The sequence below is a fragment of the Phasianus colchicus genome, unplaced genomic scaffold (genome assembly GCF_987193195.1).
Source record: "Phasianus colchicus unplaced genomic scaffold, bPhaCol1.hap1.1 HAP1_SCAFFOLD_57, whole genome shotgun sequence".
Taxonomy (NCBI): domain Eukaryota; kingdom Metazoa; phylum Chordata; class Aves; order Galliformes; family Phasianidae; genus Phasianus; species Phasianus colchicus.
The window spans coordinates 676,064-699,891 of NW_028325234.1; the positions used below are offsets into that span (position 1 = coordinate 676,064).

General features: G+C 50.9%; 2 protein-coding genes across 6 annotated transcripts; both read right to left on the reverse strand.

The window, feature by feature from the left end:
- Positions 1-7,562: 7,562 nt before the first annotated feature.
- Positions 7,563-11,410, reverse strand: LOC116241740 (zinc finger CCCH domain-containing protein 11A-like). Its single transcript, XM_090133294.1, has 7 exons — positions 10,538-11,410; positions 10,126-10,249; positions 9,587-9,649; positions 9,249-9,335; positions 8,629-8,967; positions 8,219-8,295; positions 7,563-8,095 (listed from the first exon to the last, which is right to left on the reverse strand). Exons 1-7 carry the CDS (start codon positions 10,589-10,591, stop codon positions 8,039-8,041), a joined length of 801 nt encoding a protein of 266 aa, XP_089989420.1. The 5' UTR covers positions 10,592-11,410; the 3' UTR covers positions 7,563-8,038.
- Positions 11,411-20,739: 9,329 nt separating this feature from the next.
- On the reverse strand, positions 20,740-23,786 carry LOC149911816 (1-phosphatidylinositol 4,5-bisphosphate phosphodiesterase gamma-1-like). Of its 5 annotated transcripts, none has more exons than XM_090133299.1 (3): positions 23,616-23,786; positions 21,629-21,713; positions 20,740-21,294 (listed from the first exon to the last, which is right to left on the reverse strand). In XM_090133299.1, exons 1-3 carry the CDS (start codon positions 23,753-23,755, stop codon positions 20,779-20,781), a joined length of 741 nt encoding a protein of 246 aa, XP_089989425.1. In that variant the 5' UTR covers positions 23,756-23,786; the 3' UTR covers positions 20,740-20,778. The 5 variants fall into 5 exon arrangements, with proteins under 5 accessions (XP_089989425.1, XP_089989427.1, XP_089989426.1 ...); XM_090133301.1 differs by having other exon boundaries at positions 21,629-21,736; positions 23,616-23,775; XM_090133300.1 differs by having other exon boundaries at positions 20,740-21,529; positions 21,629-21,736; positions 23,616-23,767.
- Positions 23,787-23,828: the final 42 nt, after the last annotated feature.

The following is a 23,828-nucleotide window of genomic DNA, read 5'->3' on the forward strand; positions in this document are numbered from 1 at the left end:
TACGGGGGATATGGGAGTATAGGGGGCTTTATTGTGGCTATAGGGTGTTATGGGGCTATAGGAAAATGTGGGGGGACTATAGATGGGTTATAAGGGGATAGGGAGGGGTATAAAATACTGGGGGGCTCTTGGGGGAATCTATAAGGGGAAGTGGGATGGCTATAGGAGAGTTCTTATGGGATATGGGACTACAAGGGGGTGTATGGGGGATATGGTTCTCTAAGGGGCTGTGTGGGGCCATAGGGTGATAGGGGGCTCTAGGGTGGGCTCTAAGGGCTGTGGGGCTAGAAGGCTCCCCCCTTCCTTTCATAGAATCACCAAGGTTGGAAAAGACCTAAAAGATCATCCAGTCCAACCGTTCACCCACTACCAATAGCTCCTACTAAACCATGTCCCTCAACACAACATCCAGTCTTTGCTTGAACACCCCAGGGTCGGTGACACCTCCATGGGCTGTCCATTCCAGTGCCTGATCACCCCTTCTGAAAAGTAATACTTCCTAATGTCCAGCTTGAATCTCCCCTGCCGTAGCTTGAAACCATTCCCTCTGGTCCTGTCACTAATGACACGAGAGAAGAGGCCGACCCCCAGCTCACTACAACCTCCCTTCAGGAAGTTATAGACCTTTAAAGGGTTAATGGGACTATAGGGGTTTGTGGTGGGCAATGGGAGGGTCTATAGGATGATAGGGGGCTGGGGAGGGTCTATAGAGAGGGTTGTTATGCTATAGGAAGTTTTGGGGGGACGTAGAGGGGCTGAGGGGGGCAGTGGGGGAATATAGGGAGATATGGGCCTATAGGAGGTGTATGGCAGATGTGGTTCCATAAGTGGCTGTGTGGGGCCATAGGGTGATGGTAGGCTATAAGGGGACGTTGGGCTAGAAGGCTCACCCCCCTCTCCCACCCTATAACCTATCCATAGGTTTAACCTATCCATAGCAGGGTGGCTGAAATGCCAGTCGTGAAACTTAAATCAGAACTGAAGTTTGATTGGAATAGAATAGCACTGTTTTGTGGTCTTAAATCTGACACGTGTTTTCTCCTTGGGCTTCAGGTACAGATATAGTTTCATAATGGCTTTGGAGAAGGTTTCACTATCCAGTCTCCTGATCAGGAAGAAAGAAGAAGGTTTTTGGAGGACTTAATCATGAATGGAGCTGCTGCTGAACCTCCACTTCCAAGAAGCAGGCAGGTGAGGACGTTGTGCATCTCAGCCTTTGCTCACTGCAAGGTACCAGCGACTCAGTCTGTGCTGTGTGGTGATTTTCCACCAGCACTTCTGCTTGTGCCTGAGCACCAGGCATCCGCTAACGTTGTCTGCTGGCTTTAGGCTGGGCAGACACGGGAAGCACTGCCTGCAGCAGCACCGGCTGAGCTCCGTGTGCCAGAGGAAGGAACGCGGCGTCTGGAGGAGCAGGAGGAGGAGAGCCTGCGTGACTCCGCGTGTTCTGCAGGGCCGTTCCTCACAGACTGCCGCTGACAGACGTTTGGGGCACTGCAGAGCCTGTTGGTGCAGAGGAGGTAAAGCGGTGTTGGTCTGTAATGCCATTTGATCTGTGTGCATGCAGAATTTCCCTGTGTTTGTATTTCTCAGTGTTTGTGGCCCTGGTTTTGTTCAAAGATGTCAGACCTCCGTGCACCTTTCTTCCCCCTCCAGCCTTCCTCCTCAGTTACTCACATCCTACAGCAGTGAAGGAGTTCCCTTGCTCTGTAGGAATGGTTCCTGTGCAACGGCATGGTCGTCTGCCTGTAATAGGTACTGAAGGTGATGGTTTTGTGACTGCAATTATGGAGTTGGCTTTCTAATGGCAGTAGCACCCAGTAACATGCAGCTCTTTCTGACACAGGCAGCTGAATGGGCAGCGGTACTGCAGCTTCTCTGGCAGTCTTGCAGCTACGTCAGGAAGTAGCAGATGTGGATTTGAAAGAAGAACTCAGTTCCTGGGACGTTCCCCTGTTCTTCCCCTAGCTGTCCCCTTCCTCAGCCTGGATTCCCCTTGCATTCCTGCAGGTGTCTCTTCCATCCCCCTGGCTGCCCCTTGCTTTCCCCAAGGCTGCCCTTTCCCATGACACCCATAATTCCCTCAGAGTAGCAGTAGCGCCCTCAATATTTCCCATCCAGGACCCCTGTAGCCACCCCACAGCCCCCCACAAAGCCCCATAGCCGCTCCAGGGCCTAGTAAAACTCCCCCATAGTAGGACCAAAACTCCACAGAATCCGATAGTCCCCACCAGCACCCTGTGTCCCCCATTGGGCTCCCTCTGAACCTCTGTATTTCCTCCCTCTGACCTCCCTTACCAGCTCCACAGCCCCCCTGGGATCTTGTTCCCCCTCCAGCTGGTTCTGAAGAGCCCTTCCATTTTTGAGAAGGCTGCCGGTTTAGTTCAGCATCTCCTGATGTGTCACAGAGATTCAGGGCGTTCAAGAAGACGCTTCTTTAAAGTGCTTAAGATGGTGAATTCTGCCAGACAGAGCGCTTGTCTAATCAACCCTCTTAACCGCAAGGTTTCTTCTGTAGGTCCCGATGATGGCACAGGCATTAAACAGCACAGAGCTCGTTGCTGGGGAGAGGCTGTGCATTGTGTATGAAGGGAGAGATGGAGGAGGGGTTTGAACAGCGTTGTGCAGGAATGGAATGCTGGTAAGAGAAGCGGTGTGTGTTGTGAGAGCAAGGGCTGTACGGCTCATCTCTGTGTTCCAACAGGAAATGCACGGCAGAGCTCTGCTCTCTGTTCTTTCTTGCAAGGTTACTGCCCTTCAAAGTGCTCTGTGGATTGGCATCACGATGACAACCCAAGGATGGCAGCAGGAGATGCAGCACAGCCCTCTCCAGCAGCAACGTGCGTTGATTCATCTTGCTAATTCTCAAAGGAGAAGGTGTGTTTAGCTTCCAAAGTTGGTGGCAAGATAGCATGTTTTGAAGGCTTTGGGGCTCTTCCTCTTCCGCATCCTAAGGCAGTGAAGGAGTTCCCTTGCTGTGTGGGAATGGTTCCTGTGCAAGGGCACGGTCGTCAGCCTGTAACAGATACTGAAGGTGATGGTTTTGTGTCTGCAATTATGGAGTTGGCCTTGTAGTGGCAGTTGCACCCACTAACATGCAGCTCTTTCTGACACAGGCAGCAGAATGGGCAGCGGTACTGCAGCTTCTCTGGCAGTCTTGCAGCTACATCAGGAAGTAGCAGATGTGGATTTGAAAGAAGAACTCAGTTCCTGGGACGTTCCCCTGTTCTTCCCCTAGCTGTCCCCTTGCCCCAGCCCAGATTCCTCTTGCATTCCTGTAGGTGTCCCTTCCATCCCCCTGGCTGCCCCTTGCTTTCCCCAAGATAACCCATTACCTTTCCATTACAGCCCACCCATAATTCCCTCAGAGCGAGCCCCAGTACCTCCCTCTTCCCTCAATACTTTCCCTGCAAGACCCCAGTAGCCACCCTACAGCCCACCACAGAACCCATTGCCCCTTAATGACCTCCTCAGACTAGGAACTTCTCCACTACAGCTGGCCAAAAACCTCACAGACCTCCATAGCCCCCAGCAGCACCCCATATTCCCCACTAGACTCCAGCAGACCTCCATTATTTCCTCCCTCAGATCTCCCTTATCGCCTCCAGGGCTCCTTAGCAACGTCAGAGACCTCCACAGTCCTTGACAGGACCCCTGCCACTATTCCAGGACCCCAATAGCCAACCTGGGCCCCTCCTCACCCCCTTCTCCCTCCAGAACCCATACAACCAAATAATACTGGGGCAGCTGCTGCTGGAGAGGAATGTGGAGCTGCAGCACTTCCTGCACAACACAGATGTGGGTGAAAGTGATGTGGGAGCACTGGGGATATGGGCCACAGGCTGCAGGAGCAGAGTGCTGCGCAGGAGAAGGCAACGTGTGAGGTAAAGGTGGGACTTGTGGGCGTGGGAACGTGGGGTGGCATGGGGATGTAGAGGGTCTGGGGTCATGTGGGGAGGGGTTTGGGGTGAGAATGGGGGATGTGGGGTGGTGCTGGAATGCATTTTTTTGATTTCTTCCTGAGAGGGGATTGGGGTTCCCTGTGGCCCAAAGGTGGGGCCCTGATCCATAACCTCTCATGACCCCAAAACCCCATAGAACTCAGCGTGACCCCAAGGCTCCACATGACCCATATCCCTGTGAGCACCATAACCCCGGATGAGGCTGTGGACAGTAATGGGTCTGTTCTGGGGTCGTTCAGGGGATGCTACAGGGTGGCTCTGGGGTCGCTGTACATCAGCTGCCTATAACATCTGCTGACCCCCGGCTTGCCCCCATCTTGCTGGGCAAGCTGGGAGTCCAGGGGGCAGCGGGGGGCTATGGGAGAGGTTCCATGATCAGAGCAGATTCACCACCAGCTCTGTGTGCGGGAACATCGACCCCACTGAGCTGTGGCTGTGTCCCATAGCTGCCCCATTTCATAGCAGCCCCAGAGCCATCCTAGAGCAGCCCAGAACAGCCCCATCACTGCCCACGGCCCGTGGCCAGCAGCAGTTCCACCACCAGCAGTGTGTTGGGTAAAGGCAGCTCCTAGGTGTGGCTGTGCCCCATAGCTGCCCCAAAGTGCCCCTTTGGGGTCCTCCCATCCATGTCCTTTGGCTGTCCCACAGCTTTGTAGGGCTTCCCCCATCCCAGCAGATCCCCCCAAGTGCCCGTGGGCTGTGCAAGAAACGCTCTCATCACTGCTCTTCCATCAGGCACAGCTCTCCCTGCAGCAGCAAAGCTCATCTGTTATTGCTATGGCTTCTCTGCACTCTCCCTCCTCGTGGTGAGTGACAAAAGGCGCAGCTGCTCAGTGAGCTCCTTCTGCTCCTGTAGCTCTCCTCCCTTGGCAGTCCCTGCTCTCCTGTTCCCTCTTGGCTGGGGACTGCAGGCTCACAGTCTAGGCCACTCATCCGCTCTGCTGTTTCTCCAGATGAGGTCTGTGGCCAACCTGGTCCTTTTGGTGTTATTGTGTGCTTTCCTATGCAGACAGGCAGGCAGGATTTCTGACAGCTGTTGCCATTGCTGTGTCTCATGCTCTGTCCTGCACCTGTGCCTTCCCTCGTGTGCAGTCTCCACCTTCCTTTGGTCCGAACATCCTGGCCCTGCTGTGCTCTGCTCAGCATCTATCTGCTGAACAACAGCACAGCTCTCACTCTGATCCTACTTATCCTGCTATCCGTGCAGATGTTAGAATGTTTCCTGACCGCAACAGCTCAGATGATTGCCAGCAGCACCCAGCTGACACACACAGCCGTGCTGACCACAGCAGGGTGCAGCTTCTTGTTGCAGAGTCCCGTAGCATTGGGTGACCGTGCAAAAGGGGAATCCCACCGCTGCTGTTCTCCATCCTTCTCCTTCTGCACCACCATGCATTCCTTCCTCCTCGTGCTGCGCTGCCATCAGAGCTCTTTGTCCATTTCTCGGGGTCTTTGCAGCAATTGCTCCAAGACCTGATGTTGGAGCCATTTCTTTACCACTGTCCCTACTGCTCCAACGTCCCCAGTCTGGGACGCCTTTTTGTAAGGAGGTCTGCTGTTCCTTCTGCAGCATGGCTCGTGGCCCCACCTTTGGGCCACAGGGATCCCCAGTCCCCTCTCAGGAAGAAATAAAACCACTCCAACACCGCCCCACCTTTTTACCTCAGTCCACTCCTCACATCCCCCCCTTCCCTCTATGTCCCCATAGCTCCCCATATGTCTGTGTCCCACCTGCAGCGCATGTCTTGCCTTCTCCTGAAGAGCATTCTGCTCCTGCAGGCTCTGTTGTCATATCCATCCCATGTCCCCCTCATGTATATCCCCCACACCCCCCCACAAAGATCTGTAGCTCCTCAAGTTCCTCCTCAGACCTGGTTCACCTCCCTCACACCCAGCCCAGGACCTCACAGCGACCCACAGTTCCCATCAACAACCCTTATCCCTGCTCTGGGCTTCCTCCTTATCCCCTCCCTGTTTCCTCCTTTGGACCTCCCTTACCCACTCCATGACCCCCTTGGATCTCACAGCTCCCCACAGTTTCTGACTGGACCCCCATCACCGTCCCAGGACCCCCATAGGCCACGTGGGGCTGCTGAACCTGGCTTCCTCGCTGTATTGTGCCACAGTGCTGCACCCTGAGCCCTTCTGCAGTGCTGCAGATCCCAGGGCAGTGGGCACTGCTCTGTATGTCTTCGCCCGGCCCAGGAACGCCATCCCTGCGCTGCCTGTGGAAGTCTTTTCTTTGCTCCTGGCACATCTTCCATCTGCAGAGCACATGAGGAGTGTCCCTCAGACTGCACTCCAGGTTAACCTGCAGCGTCCAAACGAGGAATCCCGCAGCAACCCTCATCTCAGGATGGGGCTACAGCTGTGCCCCAGTGCCTTCATTAAAGAGAGGAGATTGAATTAGCGTAATGGGGCATCTTTCCTCCTGCCATTTCCCACCGTCTGCGTGTTGGCTGTGTCGTGGGAGTGGCATTTGGTCATAGAGCTGTGAATGCAGGTATGTGTGCAAACAGGGTTGTACAGTGATCATAGAATCATAGAATGTCTGGATTGAAAAGGACCACAATGATGATCTTGTTCCAACCCCCTGCTATGTGCAGTCTCGCAAAACACTAGACCAGGCTGCCCAGAGCCACATCCAGGCTGGCCTTGATTTTCTTCAGGGATGGGGCATCCACAACCTCCTTGGCAACCTGTTCTAGTGCCTCACCACCCTCTGGGTGAAAAACTTGCACCAAATATCTAACCTAAACCTCCGCTGTCTCAGTTTAAAACCATTCCCCTTGTCCTATCGTTATCCACCCTCATAAACAGCCGTTCCCCCTCCTGTTTATAACTCCCTTCAGGTATTGGAAGGCCACAGTGAGGTCTCCCCAGAGCCTTGTCTTCTCCAAGCTAAACAATTCCAGTTCCCTCAACCTTTCCTCGTAGGAGAGGTGCTCCAGCCCTCTGATCATCTTAGAGGTGGTGTTGAACATCAGAGCATGCATTACACGTGGCTGTGTGCAAGGTGTTTTCAGGTGAATTAGTTTTCCTTGTGTGCATGTGTGCACATGGCTGTGTGCAAGGCTGCAGCTGCGCTCGTGTCTTCATGCATGTTGGTGTGCAAAGGGATGGGTTTGCACACGTGTGTGTGTGTATGAACGTGGGTGTGTGCATCAAGGTCTTAGCACAATGCTGTGTGGTTTTGCACACATTTGCATGCTCGTGGATGGAGTTTGCACGCAGATGTGTGCAAGGGAGCAGTGGAGGTTCCTGGGAACAGGAGACTCCTGGGAGGTGTGGAACTCACACGAGAGTGCTGGAGAGCACAGGGCCAGAAAGCACAGCTCCGCAGCTCTGCGCTCTGCACAACAGCCTGCAGGATGGCACCGATAGAACCAGGACACAGCGTCATACCAGGCGCTCCAAAGGAAACAGTTCCATCCCAGCCAAAACAGGGACAGGCTGGCAGGCACTGGCGAGGGCTGCATGACAGAGGGACGCCTTCTGAGTGACATCAGGAGAACCTGCAGCGCTGTCTGTAAGCAGAACAGTGCCAGGATGGCAGCTTGGTGGTCCTAAGCTGCAGAGATGCTGCTTTGGACCAACAGTGTCATTTTTTGAGAAAACACTGTCCTTTTGGTGAACTTTGCTCATTATACACTCATCGTAAAAGCAAAAAACACTCGGTGCTGCCCTGGGAAACTCAGCAATCTCTATGACATTGTTCTCTCACTTAGCACGCTCGTGGCCAGGCTTTGTTACTCGCAGCTCTTTGCACGTGCTCTGCAGACAGTCTGACTGTGGGCAGTGCAAAGGACTGCTGCCTCCGCTGCATCAGTAGACAGCAGCATTTGCTGATGGAGCTGTGGAGTTCTGAGCGAGCGCCGCGAGACGAATAACAAGGAGGTGGTGCAGCAGCTCACTGAGTGCCGCTGGGCAAATCGGGCTGTGTGCTCCTTGTCAATCTCTAATTGTTACTCTTTTTATTGATTACATCCAAAGTTGGAGAGCCGAGTTGGGCAGCACTCAGAATGCTGCCCTGTAACGCCGCGCACTGCAGCCGCTGCCTTCTGATGCTCTTCCTCTCAGTCCTTCAGCTGCAGCTTCTGCATCATCTCCACAAGGCTGTTCAATGCGGAGGACTGGAAAGAAACAAAGCGAGTGTAGAAATAGGACACCATTTCCCTCGGGAAATCTCCTTCATGTCTGACAGACAGAGGCCCTGGGAACAACAGGAGCCGTGTCTGTATTCACCAAGGACTCACCTCTGCACGTGCAGCAGCAGCTCTCAGAGAAGCCTTCTTCAGTTCCATGCTTCTCTCTTTTCGTCGCTGTCTTCTTGCTATAAGGCAAGAAAAAAGATGAATTTGTTTTGTCAACAGCAAAACTGCAGAAACATGGGTACCATAAAAGCAGATGGCAGAAAAAAGGCAAAGGAAATTGGACTGGGAAGCCTCTCAGTGAATGACATTTCCATGGGCCGTGCAGAAGACCATCATGGAGCCAACGGAAAGAGACGGGCTTGCGCATTCTGGCGCCTCACTGCCTTTGGGCTTGGTAGCCTTCAACCATTTCCCCTCTTCAGAGGAAGAAAAAGCAAAGCAAACCCTAAGCAAACTCAGGGTGCTTGGAAAGGGAAGCAGCTCAGCACGGCGGTACCACAGCACCTGCTCACCTCTTTGCCTGGAGCTCCGCGCTGCGGCAGGCCCAGGCTGTGCTGCTGGAGCCGGCACGCTGTCTCCGCTCTGACCCCTCGCTCTCTTTTTGGCAGGCAGCTGCGCTGCTGTTGGTCTCCCTTCTTCCAAGCCCTTGCATTTACATCCAGCCTGGGCCTTGGAGTCGGAGTGGGGGCACACGGCAGGGGAAGGTCTTCCCCCTGTGCTGGGACCTGCTCTTCTGGGAAGCCCTCCAGCCTGGAGAGGAGCTTCAGCTGCTGCTCGGTGACAAGCTCTCTCAGAACACACCTGCTGCACCACTTTCACACAGATATTGCCATTTGGCTCAGCACCAATCTCTGTTAAGAAAGGAGAAGCAACAAGATTTAGCAAGAGCCCAACGCTACTTTCATCTGCAAAATGGGCCACAATGCTAGGACATCTCATCTGGAGCGTTCATGGTCATGGATCTTAGGATCCCGGGTGAACTGTGGGTTCACATTTCTAATCAGTGCAGGAATGCTAACTGTGATTAGGACCACAACCAACACGCAACGACAACAGTCCCAGGAAGGGACAGACAGAAAGCCTAACTAGAAAGCCAGTGCACCAAACCCCGATGCCTGTTGTGTGTCTGTACCTCTCTTGGGTGCCATGTCACACTCGGTGCTCCTCCTCTGCCTTTCCGCATGGCTGCGCTTCAGAGGAAGGCCACTGGCATCAGCTTCTGACAGAAAGAAAACAATAAAGTCATGAAGAGCATCTCCTTGGAGAAAGACTTCAGCACAGTCAGCCACAAACTTCTGGTCCTCAAGTGTAGTTTCTTCAATTGGCCTTTCCGCTGCTACAGCCTTGTGCCACTTCTGCAGTCAGCACAGAACTGCAGTGCCCTTTACTCTCCCCTCCATCACACACTGCCCCTCATGCAGCCCTGCTTAGAGGCAGGTACCCACACCACAGCTCACAAGAGCTTCTTACCTGCAGAGGCTTTCCGTTTCCCCCCATGCCCAGCACCATTCCACGGACGCGCAGCCTCCATCCCTACAACAACAGATCGTGTGCTGATTTCACAGACATCAGGAGCAGCGTTGTCCTGTTAGCCCATATCCACCCCCCAAAAACCATAAGACACCGTTCTACAGCCAGAACAGAAAATGATGTTAGAATTGCAATGCACTTACACAGAGCATTACTGCTCTCATTCCTGCTCAGATGGCAGCGGAGGAACCCCAGTCTGCCTGACAGCTCTGCATTCTGCAGAGCAAAGGTGCACCAGCAAAGAGAAGGTGCAAAAGTTGAGGAAGGTATTTTTTGGCCCTAAAAGGAATTCACTCCACTTAAAGCACCATTGTTGATACACAGACATCTGTCTCACTACTGCCCTCCACTCCCACTGCTGGCATCTCTAATGCTTTGACAGTGGTTACTTGACATCCCCTGCAGCACTGCACCTGCCCAGCAGTAATACTCAACATTCATTCCTACATACTTCATGACACAGGACTGACGAAACTCACTTTTGCGTGGCAGTAAGGACGGCCCGTCCCCATCGCGTCCCTCTGTGCGCTGCAAGGCACTGTTGGGTCTCTGGCAGCCTGCTGGCTGCTGATCCCAAACACGGGAAACCGCGCCGCTCTGCTTCTGAAGAGAGAAAGGAAGAAACGTTGGTGGGAATGGGCAGCCAAGGTTTGCAGAGACGTTCCAGATCGTGCCAGAGATGGGATATCAGAGTGCTGGGACGTTATTTATCACTAAGGGAAAATACAGCCTGAGTCATGGCCGTGCCATTAGCCCAGGCTGTCAGCAGCCAGCACAGAATCCAACTGGTTCCTGGGGTCACAAAGGACCAGTAGGGCTGCCTCTGCTCCCTCCCTTCCCTTAAAAATGAGAAAAAGGAAGAAGAACCAAGCAAAAGAAACCCAGCCATACCTTTCCTCTCACAGAGCAGCAATTGGAACTGCGGTCGTCCCCTTGCTGAGACATGACGCTGTCTCAGAGGAAGCTGAAGTTCCGAGGGCTCTCTCCACAGGAACTTCTCTGCTCTTGGAAAGAGCTGGCTTCAGTCTTCCTGAGACTGCCTCAATCTCTGAAATCTCCTTTTGGGCAGGAACCCTGCAGAAATTATCAACAAGGGAAAGACCATGAGGAAGAAGCATTTTCCCAGCTTTCTTCTGCCATGCGATTTAGTCCCTTGAGGAGGGCAATGTCTGGACATCAGCTGGCTGCAAGAGCTGCCAACGCCAGCTCCAGCTCTGACTGCCATGGCTTGTGTCAGCAAGTGCTCTTCTCCATCCCCTCAATAGCTCTGCACCCAGCCATCCGTGGGGCAGTGAGGCACGAGTTGCACTCTGTGCAGTCTGCACTCTCCTTCCTTTTCAATGTCTGACACGAAGGCGGGGGCCCAGCAGTGGATTTCCAAGGCAGTAATGACATGTCAGCGCCCTCATCGAATTGTGGGATGGAATCTCAACAAGAACCCATTTCCTCTGGATACAGCCAGAAGGGCACTGCTGGAGCTGGGAACTCCTCCCCAGCCCAGCTTTTCTGCTGAGACACCTCCCGGCAACCAGCCAGCACCAAACCCAGCTCACCTGGTCACTGCTCAGCCCGAGCTGTGCCCAGCTCACACACACGCCGCAGCGCTGCTTCCAGTGGGCTCTCACAGGGTGATCTCTCTCAAGAAAAGCACAGAGCTCAGTCTCTGCGTGCAGCACGCTCACCAGAGCACCAGCTCTGCTCACCAGCTGTGGCACAAACGCTCCCACCCTGGCACCGACTGTGACCTCAGCGAGTGCCCGCATCGCTTCTGTGCTCTCATCGTAAGTGAAGGAAACGGACGCCTCCCAGACCCAAATTTTAGGAAACCAACACCAGGGTCTCCCAGTGGGGATATGTGAAGTAAAATAACGGAGAAGTGAGGATGACTCTTGTGCAGCCCAATAAAAGCCAGTAAAGACCAGTATGGCCTCACCGTGGTCGATGGAGTCCCAGGGAACTAGTAGCAGTAATAGGAATGCACATCTGTATGCCCCAGGGCCGGTGCTGGCCTCTCACTGTGGCTTTAGGCCTCAGGGCCGATGCCGGCCTCCCAGGCTGTAGCTGTGGCTTTCAGCCCCATGGCTGCTGTCAGCATCCCCGGCTGTGGCTTCAGTCCTGGGGCCAGTGCCGGTCTCTCTGGCTGCGTTTTTAGGCCCAGGGCTGGTGTTGGCCTCTCAAGCTGTGGCTTTGGGCACTAAAGCTTGTGCCAGCCTATAACAACACGCATTTGAAAACAGTTCATGTAAGTAACTGAAAGCAGGAGAACACTGAGCTCTTCTGGGTATCTCTAGAATTGGGATAGAGACAGGAGAGTGCGCTCAGCCGTGTGTGCTTGGTTGTAGGCAGCAATGTCTACCCCATTTGTAAACATCATTAAATCCTTGTTATCCTGCTTTACAGGAGTAGGGTGTGACAGGAAGTCAATGACTCAGTTTACGGGAGGTCATGAATTTAAACAGTCCCCCTTCTTCCCTTGGCACTTAGCTTACAGAGCTCTCCTACTCCATGTGCTGGTGTCATACCTCTAAGCCACAATATATGGGTGGCCACAATATGGGTTCAGCAAAGCTCACCTCAACAGGCTTTGGTCATCCTCAGATCTTCGTGATGAGAGAGACAAAACGAAAAAAGTACAAGGTAACAGTCACTTTTTTTTCTTCTAGGCAGCAGGCCATAACTAAACCTTCCATACTAAGGCTTATATCTTGATAGGGATGCTCCCTTAACCTCACACCTTTAGCACAACACCTTCTGTTGAGATTCCCACCAGTGAAGAAGTATTAGTGCCACTCCTTGCTCCTTGCTGCTAGGATGGGGTATTTGAAGACCGATGCACGTGCCGTGATCAAATCTCTTGCAGGAATAAAGTGCTGAGCAAAAAGAATGTTTGGGCCAGAACCTCAGAAGTCTGGCTGTTCTGGATGATGGCAGCTGATGGAAACAGGTAATGTTGTGACTGATCAGCTTTTAACATGAGTCAGGTGTGCTGTAGCAAGAACCATTAGGCTCTGAAATGCCTTTAAACACGCACACTACCTGTTTCTCTCCTGCCGTGCCATCTTTGTTTCTTTTTGATGCAGGACTTTTTACTAGCATGTACTGGGCTTGTTCCCTTGTAGAAGGAACAACGTTACGTGTAGTTTTCACAGAGAACTTCCGTCATGATTTCTTTATGATTTTAATCCTAAATATCAGGAGTGCTGCAAGAAAGGGCCCTGCCAGTGCCAGTAAGTTCCAACTCAGCTCTGCATGACGGACCCCATGTGGAGGGAAGCGTAAAGGATGGCAGTTCTGAGTCCTCTCTTGCCAGCTTGACGTATCCTGATAGGGATGAGTGTGCTCTGTCTTTCTAAGGTGTTCCCTTCTGTTTCAGAGGAGAAGGGCTGCAGGGTGATATTTCTCTTGTGGCTTGCAGATGTGCTCCTTGGCACAGACCTCTCTCGGCCTTCAGCATAGTTTCCTTGTGCCAGACTATTTTGCAGACGGTGGCTCTCCCAGATTCAGCCTTCTATTTCTCTAGTCTAACAAATACTTTACTTGGAGGAGGAAAGAGAGAATGTAGTTTAATGAGAATAACATTTGAGTGCTAATGCAGCGAGGTGAATGAGGTGTTGCCACAGGGGCAACTTGGTGCTGCTGAAGCACTGCCCAGCGACCAGGTCGGAGGTAACACCTGCTGGCAGATGAGGATAATGCTTTGGGACCGAGGTGAGGAGAGAATAAAACACCATGACTGAGCTGCCTGCAAAGAGCTGCTGGGGGAAGTTTGGTGCCAACTCTCAATTTGATGTGGTAACCTCCTGTGCACGTTCTACGTTTATTCCACCCTCCATCTTTCCCACAGCCAGACACGGGGCTCTGGGCAGCGGACGTTTCTGTTGCTGGGGGTCCTGCTGCTACCTCGAGGTGTGGAGCCAAACTGCCACCTGCTGTGTGAAACAGGAGGAAAAAACGCAATTCTGAACCTGCAGCACCTCGAAGTCCCTTCGAGAGCCCCCAGCTACTGCCCTGAGCCCCCCAGTTTTCCCTTCTGCCCCTTAAAACCTCAGGAGTGCCAGCAGCACCTCGTGCCTTAGGATGCCCGCTGGATTTCATGAGGATGCACTCATCTCCTGCACCATGATCACTGGCAAAAATATCCAACGGCGCTGAGCCGAGCTGGGGGCTCAGTGGTGATGTACAGGGAAACCTGCTGTGCTGCAGTGTGAGCCTCCGGTCCTGTGCTGGGCACTGCTGGGTGCAGCCTGGCTCCCTGCTCTCCGCACCTCCCTGCAGGGACTGATGGCCGTGCCCGGGATCCCCCCGCGCCTCCTCTTCTGCAGGCTGAGCCGCCCCAGCTCTGCCAGAATCCCACCCCAACATTTCCCACGCGGTGCTGAGGAGGGCAGGGGAAGCAGTGAGTCAGGGGATGAAGGGTAAACATGGCCCGGCTGTAAAGGAAGCCAAGAATGTAACAAGCAGGATGAGATAATAAGCTGAGGAATGCAAGATGTAAGGGTCCGTAACATTGCCTGGTTTTGCTAACTCAAAAGAAATTCGCAAATAGCATCGCTTAATTTAACCTCTTGCTAGCTCAAGGGGAACTTATTGCTTAACCTTTTGCTAGCCCAGACACATTCTCAAAAGGGAGCCTTCTCCAGTCAGCAGGAAAGGGCCCCTAAGAAAGCAAGGGGGAGGAAAGATAGGCAGAATTAGAAATTGCTGAGGTATGCAGGGCAGGAGAAGAGCTCAAAACTGGGACAAAGGTCGAAAGGACATGATGAGGAAGACGTCTGACTTCATCCCAGAACGACCACCAGAGGGGGAGGAAGACGTCGAGCCTTCATCCAATAGAAGCTACTGCGCATGCACTGGGGAGGGGGAGAGTATGTAAATGAATTCCCGGAAAAGTAACGAATATGTTAATGGCTCTTGGGTAACACTTCTGAATATGTATGGATTGCCTTATAAATGTATGGGATCCTATTCTCTGGTGTGCAAGCTAGGAGGAGCGATCCCCCTTGCACCTGACATGTGGCGCAGCGCTGAAATAAAGACGTACCTGCTCTTATCACCTTACGTGGGTTCGAGAGTTTGATTCCGCAAATCAATCTGGCACCCCAGATGGGACCATCTCTGTTCGGCTGCAGGACCAGTTGAGGAGGGGGATGCCGAGAATTCTTGGAAGGACTCCCCCTTCTCATCCGATCACTGCGGGGACAGACAAGGACCATCTGGCAGCGGCCCAGGTACGTTTAAGGGAAGGCTCCGTAAGGCGTACGCAGGAGCAGGGGACTCCGTAAGACGTGTGGGGACGCCCCACGCGGGAGGGTTTTACCCTGAGGATGGACTAGTCCAGAGGTACGGGACGGGAAGGTAATTACCAGAGGGGCAAGTATCGTAAAGCACTATATCTGATTCCAGGGATTGTGGGTTCGAGTCCCACCTCTGGCTAGCACTTGGAAGCTAGACTAACGCTTGGGCATCAGTAATCGCAAGTTCATAACAGTCTGGAACTGACGCTAATTCTAGAGATTGTGGGTTAGAGTCCCACGCGGGGTTAGCGAGGTATGGTGCTGACACTGTCAAATGATAACCTACATCACTGTAGCCGCGGTGGTAGGAATGGTAATCTGCGCAGTTGTTGTCATCTGCTGCAAATGTCCAGCACTGTGTGTTTGAACAACTGTTACTGATGTATTTGGGATATCCTTTAAACATCTGAGCTGAGACGGTTCCTGGGCTAGCAAAACCAAGTGTCAGAGTGAATGTGGTGTGACTGAGACGTAGCTGAGCTATGGAGCAGAAGAGGAAGTCGTCAATCGTTTTGTCTGTCTATACAATTCCCCTGTACGTGTTATTTTTGATACATTGGGAAAAAGAGGGATCTGGATGGTTTTTAGTGTAAATGCAAATGAATTTTTTGGAGTGGGATGAATATGGGAACTCACGTGTCATAAATTACAGTGACGGACTGGAAGAAAGGTGTATGTTTCACAGAACAGATGTGTGCTGCCCAGTTTATGTTATACTCTGTTTAGCTTGTAAAGAGATATATCAGGGGTATTGGTGTTATTCGTGCTCGGAGTGTGAACAAGAGTGTTGGAACGATTGTTTTGGGGAAACTTTAGGGTAAAGGAGTAATTTGTGGAAACATCAGTAAACTAATAAAACAACGGCATAGTGCTATGGGAGGGTCACAAGGGAAAGAAATACCTAAAAGACCCCCCTGGGTTGTATTTTGGCTCACTGGAGAAACATTGCTGGTGAGCCAGGAGGGGCAATATTGAATAAGAAACCAGGAACATAAATGGAATATTGGGACCAGTTTTATAATTGAGTACCCTAATCATGAGAGACCAAGTGCTGGGCGTTTGTGGAAGCTGAAGAACTGTATGGTTTGATTTGTGAATTTTGAAAGGAATGGGACAAACTGTTTTGATGGTACAAGAAAGGTGATTGTTAATGGTATACAGAAATAGAATTGAGGGTATGTGGAAGTGTAACTTAGGGTATGAATAGTGGAAAAATGTACAAAGGAAAAGGGTTAAAGAGGAAGTGAGTTTATCTGTGCTGGCATGAGAGCAACCCCCCCCGCACCGTTCCCCCGTGAGCAGAACTTGGTGTGAGAGAATGAGCTGCAGACGGAGACTGCTGCTGTAAACAACACTGCTTGCAAAGGGGAGACGCAGAGGATAGGGCACTGAAGTGAGAATAACCTCTGCAGAGACCTAGGAAACCCGAAATCTCAGTTTTAGCACTGGAAGCCTCCGGAGACAGAGGAGAAACTGAAATATGATGTTAGTTGTTTAAGTAATGATGAGAGTTTGGAAAGTGAAAAGTTTGGAAAGAACACAGGCTGAGGAAGGCAAAGATGAGCAGGGTGTGATAGGGATGTCAGAACTGAAGAGAGGGAAGCAGGATCAAGAGGTTTATCTTTTGGTGGGCATGGGTGCCTCTTGCCACCCGTAGGTGACTTTGTAATAGCAGTAGGAGCTAATGCCCAATAAGAAAAGGCTTAGTTTTGGGATTAATTAAATATAGGCTGAGAAAACAAGTAGGAATACATAAAGTATTGCGTGCACTTAGGAGTGGGGGTAGCAGGGATACCTGGCAGAGTCAAAAATGCAGCCCTAAATAGAAGTTAAAAACAAGAGGTAGCCCAGTCAGGGTAAAGCCCTTTGAGGATATGTGACTGTAGAGGGATAAAAGAAATAATAGATAATTTTTGGACAAAAAATTAGAAAGCAAATGCTACAGTTTGGAACAAGATTTGAGGGCAAGTAATAAAATAATTGAACGCATACTCTCAGTGGTGGGAAAAAAAAAAAAATCCATACACTTTAATGAGTAAGTGGAGTTTACCTTCTGGATTTGAAGGATGCCTTTTCTGCCCGATTTGCCCAAAGAAAGCCTAAGGTTATTTGCCTTTGAATAGGAAAACCCCAATATGGGAAGAAAGGACTTAGTTAATCTTAACAGTGTCATCAGGGTTGTGAGAACAGCTCAATTTTTGATTTTTGAGAGCTGGTCAACTTGTGAACCAGAGACTTGGGTTTCTCCATCCCAGGGTGGAACCTTATTGCAGTACGTGGATGTCACAAAAACAAAAGAGGACTGTGTGCAATGGACTGTGAGTTTGCTGAATTGCTTGGTTTAAATGATTGTCAAGTTTCTCAACAGAAAGCACAAATAATTCAGCAGCAAGTGAGATATTTGGGATATGAGATTACAGCTGGACTTCAAACCTTAAGGACTGTCAGGAAAGAAGCCATCTGCCAAACCCCCGAGCCACAAACTGCCAAGGAACTCCGTACGTTCCCAGGAATGGCAGGATGATGCTGACTGTGGATACACAACTACGGACTGTTGGTAAAGCCAAAATATTATATGAAATGGGGAGGCAAGGTGGGCATTCCCTCAGCTGAAACAAGAACTCATGAAGGCCCCTCTGCTTTGGGGCTACCAGCTCACATTAAAAAAAAAAAAAAAAAAAAAAGGAATGCCCCTGGGAGTCCTTGCCCAGAACCTTGGACCTTATTGAAGAGCAGGGGCACGCTTCTCCAACCAGCTTGATGAAGTGAGTAAGGAATGGCTGGGCTGCTTGAGGGTGGTGGCTGAAGAAAAGGGGGGCATTGGCTCTCACCCCTGAGGTTCCTGAAATCCCCGGCCATCCTGGTAGAACAGGATGATGTAGAAATAACTGTAATATTATCAACCTAGTATCTTTCCTTAGTGGAACTCCTGGAGAACCAGTATTTCATGACAGCTTTGAAACAACTGAAGCTGCGCATTCCAGCCGGTTGGACCTGAAGGGCGAACCCTTAGAAGATGCAGAAGACACCTGGTTTGCTGATGGTAACAGTTTTGTGAGACAAGGAAACCGTAAGGCAGGAAGTGCAGTAGCTGCAACTGATAAGGTAATCAAAGCACAACCACTACCTGAGGGGACTTTCCCTCAAAAGGCCTGGACAAGAGTCTAAATTATATGGACAGATGCTAATTATGTTTTTGGGATGCTACACATTGTATTACCATCTGAAAAGAACAAAGATTGCACACACGAGGAAAACAGCATGTAAATCTACCAAAGAGCATGGCTATTATGCATTGTAAAGGACATCAGAAAGGTAACACTGTACGGGAAACAAAATAAGATGAGGGGTCAGGTGGCAGGACAGGTAGTTGAGGAAGGCTTTAATTCCAGATGGTAAACTTAAAATCTTTAAACCTGAGTCAGAACCTGTAAAATATTCTAGTGAAGATAGGAATCTAGGTAATGATTTTAGAAGTAACAATGGCAAATTGACTTCTCAAAACTCCCAAGAAAAGGGGGGTGTCTCTGTATGTTGGTACTAACTGATACTTTTTCTACAAGGAAATACCTCTGGCTTCTGTGGAACTAATAAGGCACGTGGAGTAATTTAAATGTTGTGAGGTTATTCCAAGATGCTGAGGAACTACTTGGTCTGTCAAGGAAAGGGCACTGTCAGAAGTTAAAACTCATAAAGAAAAGATGAATTTGTTACTAAGTTGCTTTATTTCAGGGTGATGTCTCTGGCAAGCTGATGTTGTATGCTGTTGCATTTTGTATTTTGGTTGTAATAGTACTAGGTTTTGTGCTATATTTATTTATTTGTTATTGTTGAATGTGTGATTATCACTCTTCTCCCTTCTATTTGGATGAACCTTACATCTCTATACTTCACAACAGCCTCTATTAAGAAAGTAGTAACACTCTTATGGAAGTAATATAATGTTCATCCAGGATGAACAGATCATCCTGGATGACATGCTTGATCACATGAGGAAAGGGCGTGTGATCTGTGACAGCCAGCACGGCTTCACCAGAGGAAGGTCATGCTTGACCAATCTGGTGGCCTTTTATGATGGAGTGACGGCATCGGTGGGCAAGGGAAAGGCGACCGATGTCATTTACCTGGACTTGAGCAAGGCCTTCGACACGGTCCCCCACCACATCCTTATCTCCACACTGGAGGGATGTGGATTTGATAGGTGGACCACTCGATGGATAAGAAACTGGTTGAAAGGTCGCAGACAGAGGGTAGTCATCAATGGCTCCATGTCCAGGTGGAGGCCGGTAACGAGCGGCGTCCCCCAGGGGTCTGTCTTGGGACCAGTGCTCTTTAACATCTTTATCAATGACATCGATGACGGAATCGAGTGCACCCTCAGCAATTTGCTGACGACACCAAGCTGAGTGGTGTGGTTGACACGGTTGAAGGACGGGATGCCATTCAGAGGGACCTCGAGAGGCTAGAAAGGTGGGCCCGGGTGAACCTGATGAGGTTCAATACGGCAAAGTGCAGAGTTTTGCACTTGGGCCGGAGGAATCCCAGGCATCCCTACAGACTGGAAGGAGCGGTCCTTGAGAGCAGCCCTGTGGAGAAGGACCTGGGGGTCTTGATGGATGAAAAGCTTAACATGAGCCAGCAGTGTGCCCTTGCGGCTCGGAAGGCAAATGGTATCTTGGGCTCCATCAAAAGAGGGGTGGCCAGCAAGGACAGAGAGGTGATTGTTCCCCTCTGCTCTGCTCTTGTGAGGCCCCATCTGGAATACTGCGTCCAGGTCTGGAGCCCCCAGTACAAGAAAGACAGGGAGCTGTTGGAGAGGGTCCAGAGGAGGGCCACGGAGATGATCAGGGGACTGGAGCACCTTCCCTATGAGGACAGGCTGAGGGAGCTGGGCTTGTTCAGCCTGGAGAAAAGAAGGCTGCGGGGTGACCTCATTGCAGCCTTTCAGTACCTAAAGGGAGCCTGCAAACAGGAGGGGAATCAACTCTTTGAAAGGGTAGATAACTGCAGGACGAAGGGAAATGGTTTGAATTTGAGGGAAAGGAGATTTAGGTTGGACGTCAGGGGGAAATTCTTTACAGAGAGTGGTGAGGTGCTGGAACCAGAGAGGCTGTGGATGCCCCATCCATCCCTGGAGGTGATCAAGGCCAGATTGGATGGGGCCCTGGGCAGCCTGGTCTAGCATGAGGTGGGAAGGTTGGTGGCCCTGCATGTGGCAGGGGGGTTGGAGATTCATGATCCTTGAGGTCCCTTCCAACCCTGGCAATTCTGTGATTCTGTGATTCTGTGAGTAGGTATCATGTGGGTAAAGGTTTCTGGTGGTTGAGCAGAGATGGGAAAGCTCAAACTCCCACAAGGCATAGTGAGAACTATTTGGAACCAGTATCAAAATCCAAGGAGGGTTAAAAGGGTAAAAAAACCCCATTGGTAAGGTATAATACAGGATACTTTGAGAAGCCCTTGTCCTGGTCTTAGGAGTAGCTCAGCTGGAAAGGGCCATCGTGAATATCTATGCAACTCTAGAAATAGTAGAAGATGCCACAACAAACGCATTAATCATTACCCTTGCTGGGACCAGAACACAGAGGAAGTAAGGGATCAGGTTTATCCTGGGGTGTAGACAGCAGAATCCCCAGGTAGGGCTAAGAATGCAGCACCAATAGCACCCAGAATAAAGCGGGGAGATCAGCTGGTTCAGATTAAACAGTACCCCTATGGAATAAAGGCCCTCTATGCCCTTTTGAAATCCTGTCCATACAGGTTGAGGAAGGCAAATAAGAGGAAGGTTACCTTTGACAATTAGACACGGACTCTCTTGTTGGTGCAGAACAAAAACTTTTATTGCGTGCGATGAACTTGAACGACGTGCACTTGGTCAAGTGCCTTATTAAACGTGACTCCCTTGTCACGTTTGGCAGCGCTGGACCTTCCCTCCTGCCTCGAAGCAGATGGCGCTGGAGCTGGGCTCGTCCCTCGGGTGCCGTCCCACGGCGCCCAGTCTGCGTTGGTGCGAGTGCCGGACCGAGGCACCGGCTCAGTCAGCCTTATCTCAAGTCCCTGGTACCTCAGCGGCGTCTCCCAGTGGTAGGCGATGAGGTCGTACAGGCTGCCGAATACTTGGGTGTCAGTCAGAAAGAACTTGTGGCCGGTAGCGTCCTGCCGCCAGTGTATGCGGCAATGCCGCACCTTCTCACTGTGCCAGATGGATAGGACGTAGTCCCCAACGTAAGTCCCGCTCTCCCTGACGAGGAAGGAGCCATCGGGGGCCTCCATCTCGGCGCAGCGCTCCGTCAGCAGCCGCTCAGCGATGTGCCGCCCATCGCGCCCTGCCCCCAGCCTGCCGTGGAACCATTCCTGCGCGAGATGCAGCTCCATGTTGGCGCTCACCTCCTTCTGCGCAGGTCGTCTCCTCTGCCTGCTGCCGGTCAGGGGAACGTAAAGCGGGTTCCATGCGTAACTGGTGGGTTCTTCTGTCATTTGGCAATCCGCTGTCTGCTCCTTCGTCACACACGAACCCATGGCTCCTTGCCACTCGCCTCCACCAAGCCACCTCAGTTTTGGCAGGGCTTGCCGATGGTCTTTATAGCATCTGCTGACACCCATGGCAGGTGTGCAAGCTAGACGTCTCGTGATCATGTCAAGAGGGTGTGTCTGGCAGGAATGGTTACAATCTTTAACTTGTTTGTACCTCCGAAGGTCTTGTGCTAGTCCAAGCAAGAATATCTTGATTTTCTCCCGACAGGATACAGGTTAAAGGAATCGAAGTAAGGGACCTGGGCAAATTAAATGAGGGGGCCTGGAAATCACACAGAAACAGGGATTGTAATGAAGGACAGAAATGGAGAAGTACAGTAGGCCTCGAAGGACCCAGGATGAGTTTTGCCCCAGTTGACTGAATGCAGTTCACAAGAAAGTGGGAGTTATTCCAAAACTTCTCCCAGATGGAGTAATCTAGCAAAGGAATTTGCTAGGTTCAAGAAAAAGGGGGAATGGTTGTGCGTGCTCCCATTGCAGCTCACGGAAACCACGAAAAGAACGATGTCAGGATGTGAAATGATGAGAAAGACTGAAACCAGCCTTGAAACGACCATGAACTCGTAATGATTGGGATTGTGTGCTTCTTATTATTTGGTTTTGCTTTGTAACCTGTTGTACTGCAAAGAGCAGCAGTAGTGGTGGTTGTTGTGTGGGGTTTTTTTTATTTTTAGCATTAGATTGAATGTGAATTAACAGGATTTAGTGGTACCAATGCTGAAATCTATGGAGATAGCTATTTTAATGTATTAGTAGTGCTAAGACAAAACCTGGAAAGGAATCCCACTGGGAGAGAGGAGAGCGAGCAAAAAGCTGGGTGGGGTTCTGCTGCCTGCCAAGTTAAACCACAACACCCAGTGAGTTGTTTCAGTGCTCCTGGAAGGTGCCTGGGTGCCCCTGGTTACTGCTTGGGTACCCTGGGCACACTGTTGTTTTCCATGGCTTGATGTGGCTCGTGTGCCAAAGCAGTTGCTTGGGTGCCCAGAAAGGCACCTGAGTGCTGTGGGACGTGGTTGTTTGCCCTGGAAGAGGCTCCTGTCCCCCCGGTTGCACGAGGAAGAAGAGAATGGAACAAAATAGAAAGGAATGCAATGCAATAGAATTGCTGAAAGTGGCCTTCAAAGGTCACCTGGTCCAACTGTCTCACTGCTGTAGGGATAGCCTAAAGTTAAAAAGTTAAAGCATATTACTGAAGGCATTGTGCAAACGTCTCTTGAACAAAAACAGGCATGAAACATTAACCAACTCAGTTGGAAGCCTTTACCCTCAAGTAAAGAAATTTTGTGTTGTGCTGAGGATGCACAGGAAGCTGGGAGGGAACAGAAATTTAAACTGGCCAAAGGGACATGCCTTTTCCAACCTTAGTGATTCTGTGTTTCTCTGATTCTCTGATTCTCCAATTCCCTACCCTGTGGCATCATGCTGAACAAGGAAACTGGGATGAGGTGACTGAGGGCATTGCCATTGCTCGATGAGTGGTCAGGCACTGGTAAACTGGCGGCGAGCAACTGCATTGTGCATGACCTGTTTTGTTTTATTCTTTTGCTGTCCGATAACAAGGAAGAACAAGTGTAAGATGCATAAGCAGGTGATTGAAAGAGGGTGGCTCAGTTTTCTTTTTCACTGTGAGGATGATGTGGCACTGGAACAGGCTGCCCGGAGAAGTTGTGGATGCCCCATCCCTGGAGGTGTTCAAGGCCAGGTTGGATGGGGCCCTGGGCCACCTGGTCTAGGACTTGATCTAGTGATTGGCAACTCTGTCTGCGACATGGGGAGTGGCTCTTAATGATTCTTGAGGTCCCTTCCAACCCAAGCCATTCTATGATTCTGTTATTCCATTATTCCAAAGCACAAGTTAGCCACTGGTCTTCACAAAAAGGTTCCTGTTGTTCTACATGACTCCATCCTGCTTAAATGAATGAACCCACTCTCATGATAGACTTCTTGGGAGAGGTCTGTGGTATACATTAAGTAGTTAGTCATCTAGCCTTCCATGGATTACTTATTCTGGTTCATCAGCATAAAATGGAGTACTCTAGCTTACATAAAGCTATACTATCTTTTAGACCTTCCTATATGTATAGCTCATTTTTTTCCATTTGGGTGAATTGTTTTTTTATTCACCCCACTGTCTGGCATACCTGGTAGAAGAACTGGAGTGGGGCCCTTCTGCAGGCCAGGGGCTTCGCCATGACCGAGGGCTGCAGCCCACGTCTTGTGGGGATGATTTCTGTCCCTCTGTCCTCTGCTTCCAACAATCTAGAAGGAAAGATCTTCCCATTCTTGAAGTCCACAGGCTCCAAGGCAGCAGGAGTCAGTCCCTGCTACTGGGGAGCATCGTGGGACTTTGTAGA

Excerpts from the sequence above, each read along its gene's own strand:
- LOC116241740 (XM_090133294.1), bottom strand. The coding sequence starts at position 10,591 with ATGTCTCAGCAAGGGGACGACCGCAGTTCCAATTGCTGCTCTGTGAGA. Across the intron at positions 8,296-8,628 it reads GCGGAGCTCCAGGCAAAGAG|CAAGAAGACAGCGACGAAAA; the intron begins GTGAGCAGGTGC and ends CTTGCCTTATAG. Across the intron at positions 8,096-8,218 it reads CTGCTGCTGCACGTGCAGAG|TCCTCCGCATTGAACAGCCT; the intron begins GTGAGTCCTTGG and ends GTTTCTTTCCAG.
- LOC149911816 (XM_090133298.1), bottom strand. The coding sequence starts at position 21,576 with ATGATCACGAGACGTCTAGCTTGCACACCTGCCATGGGTGTCAGCAGA.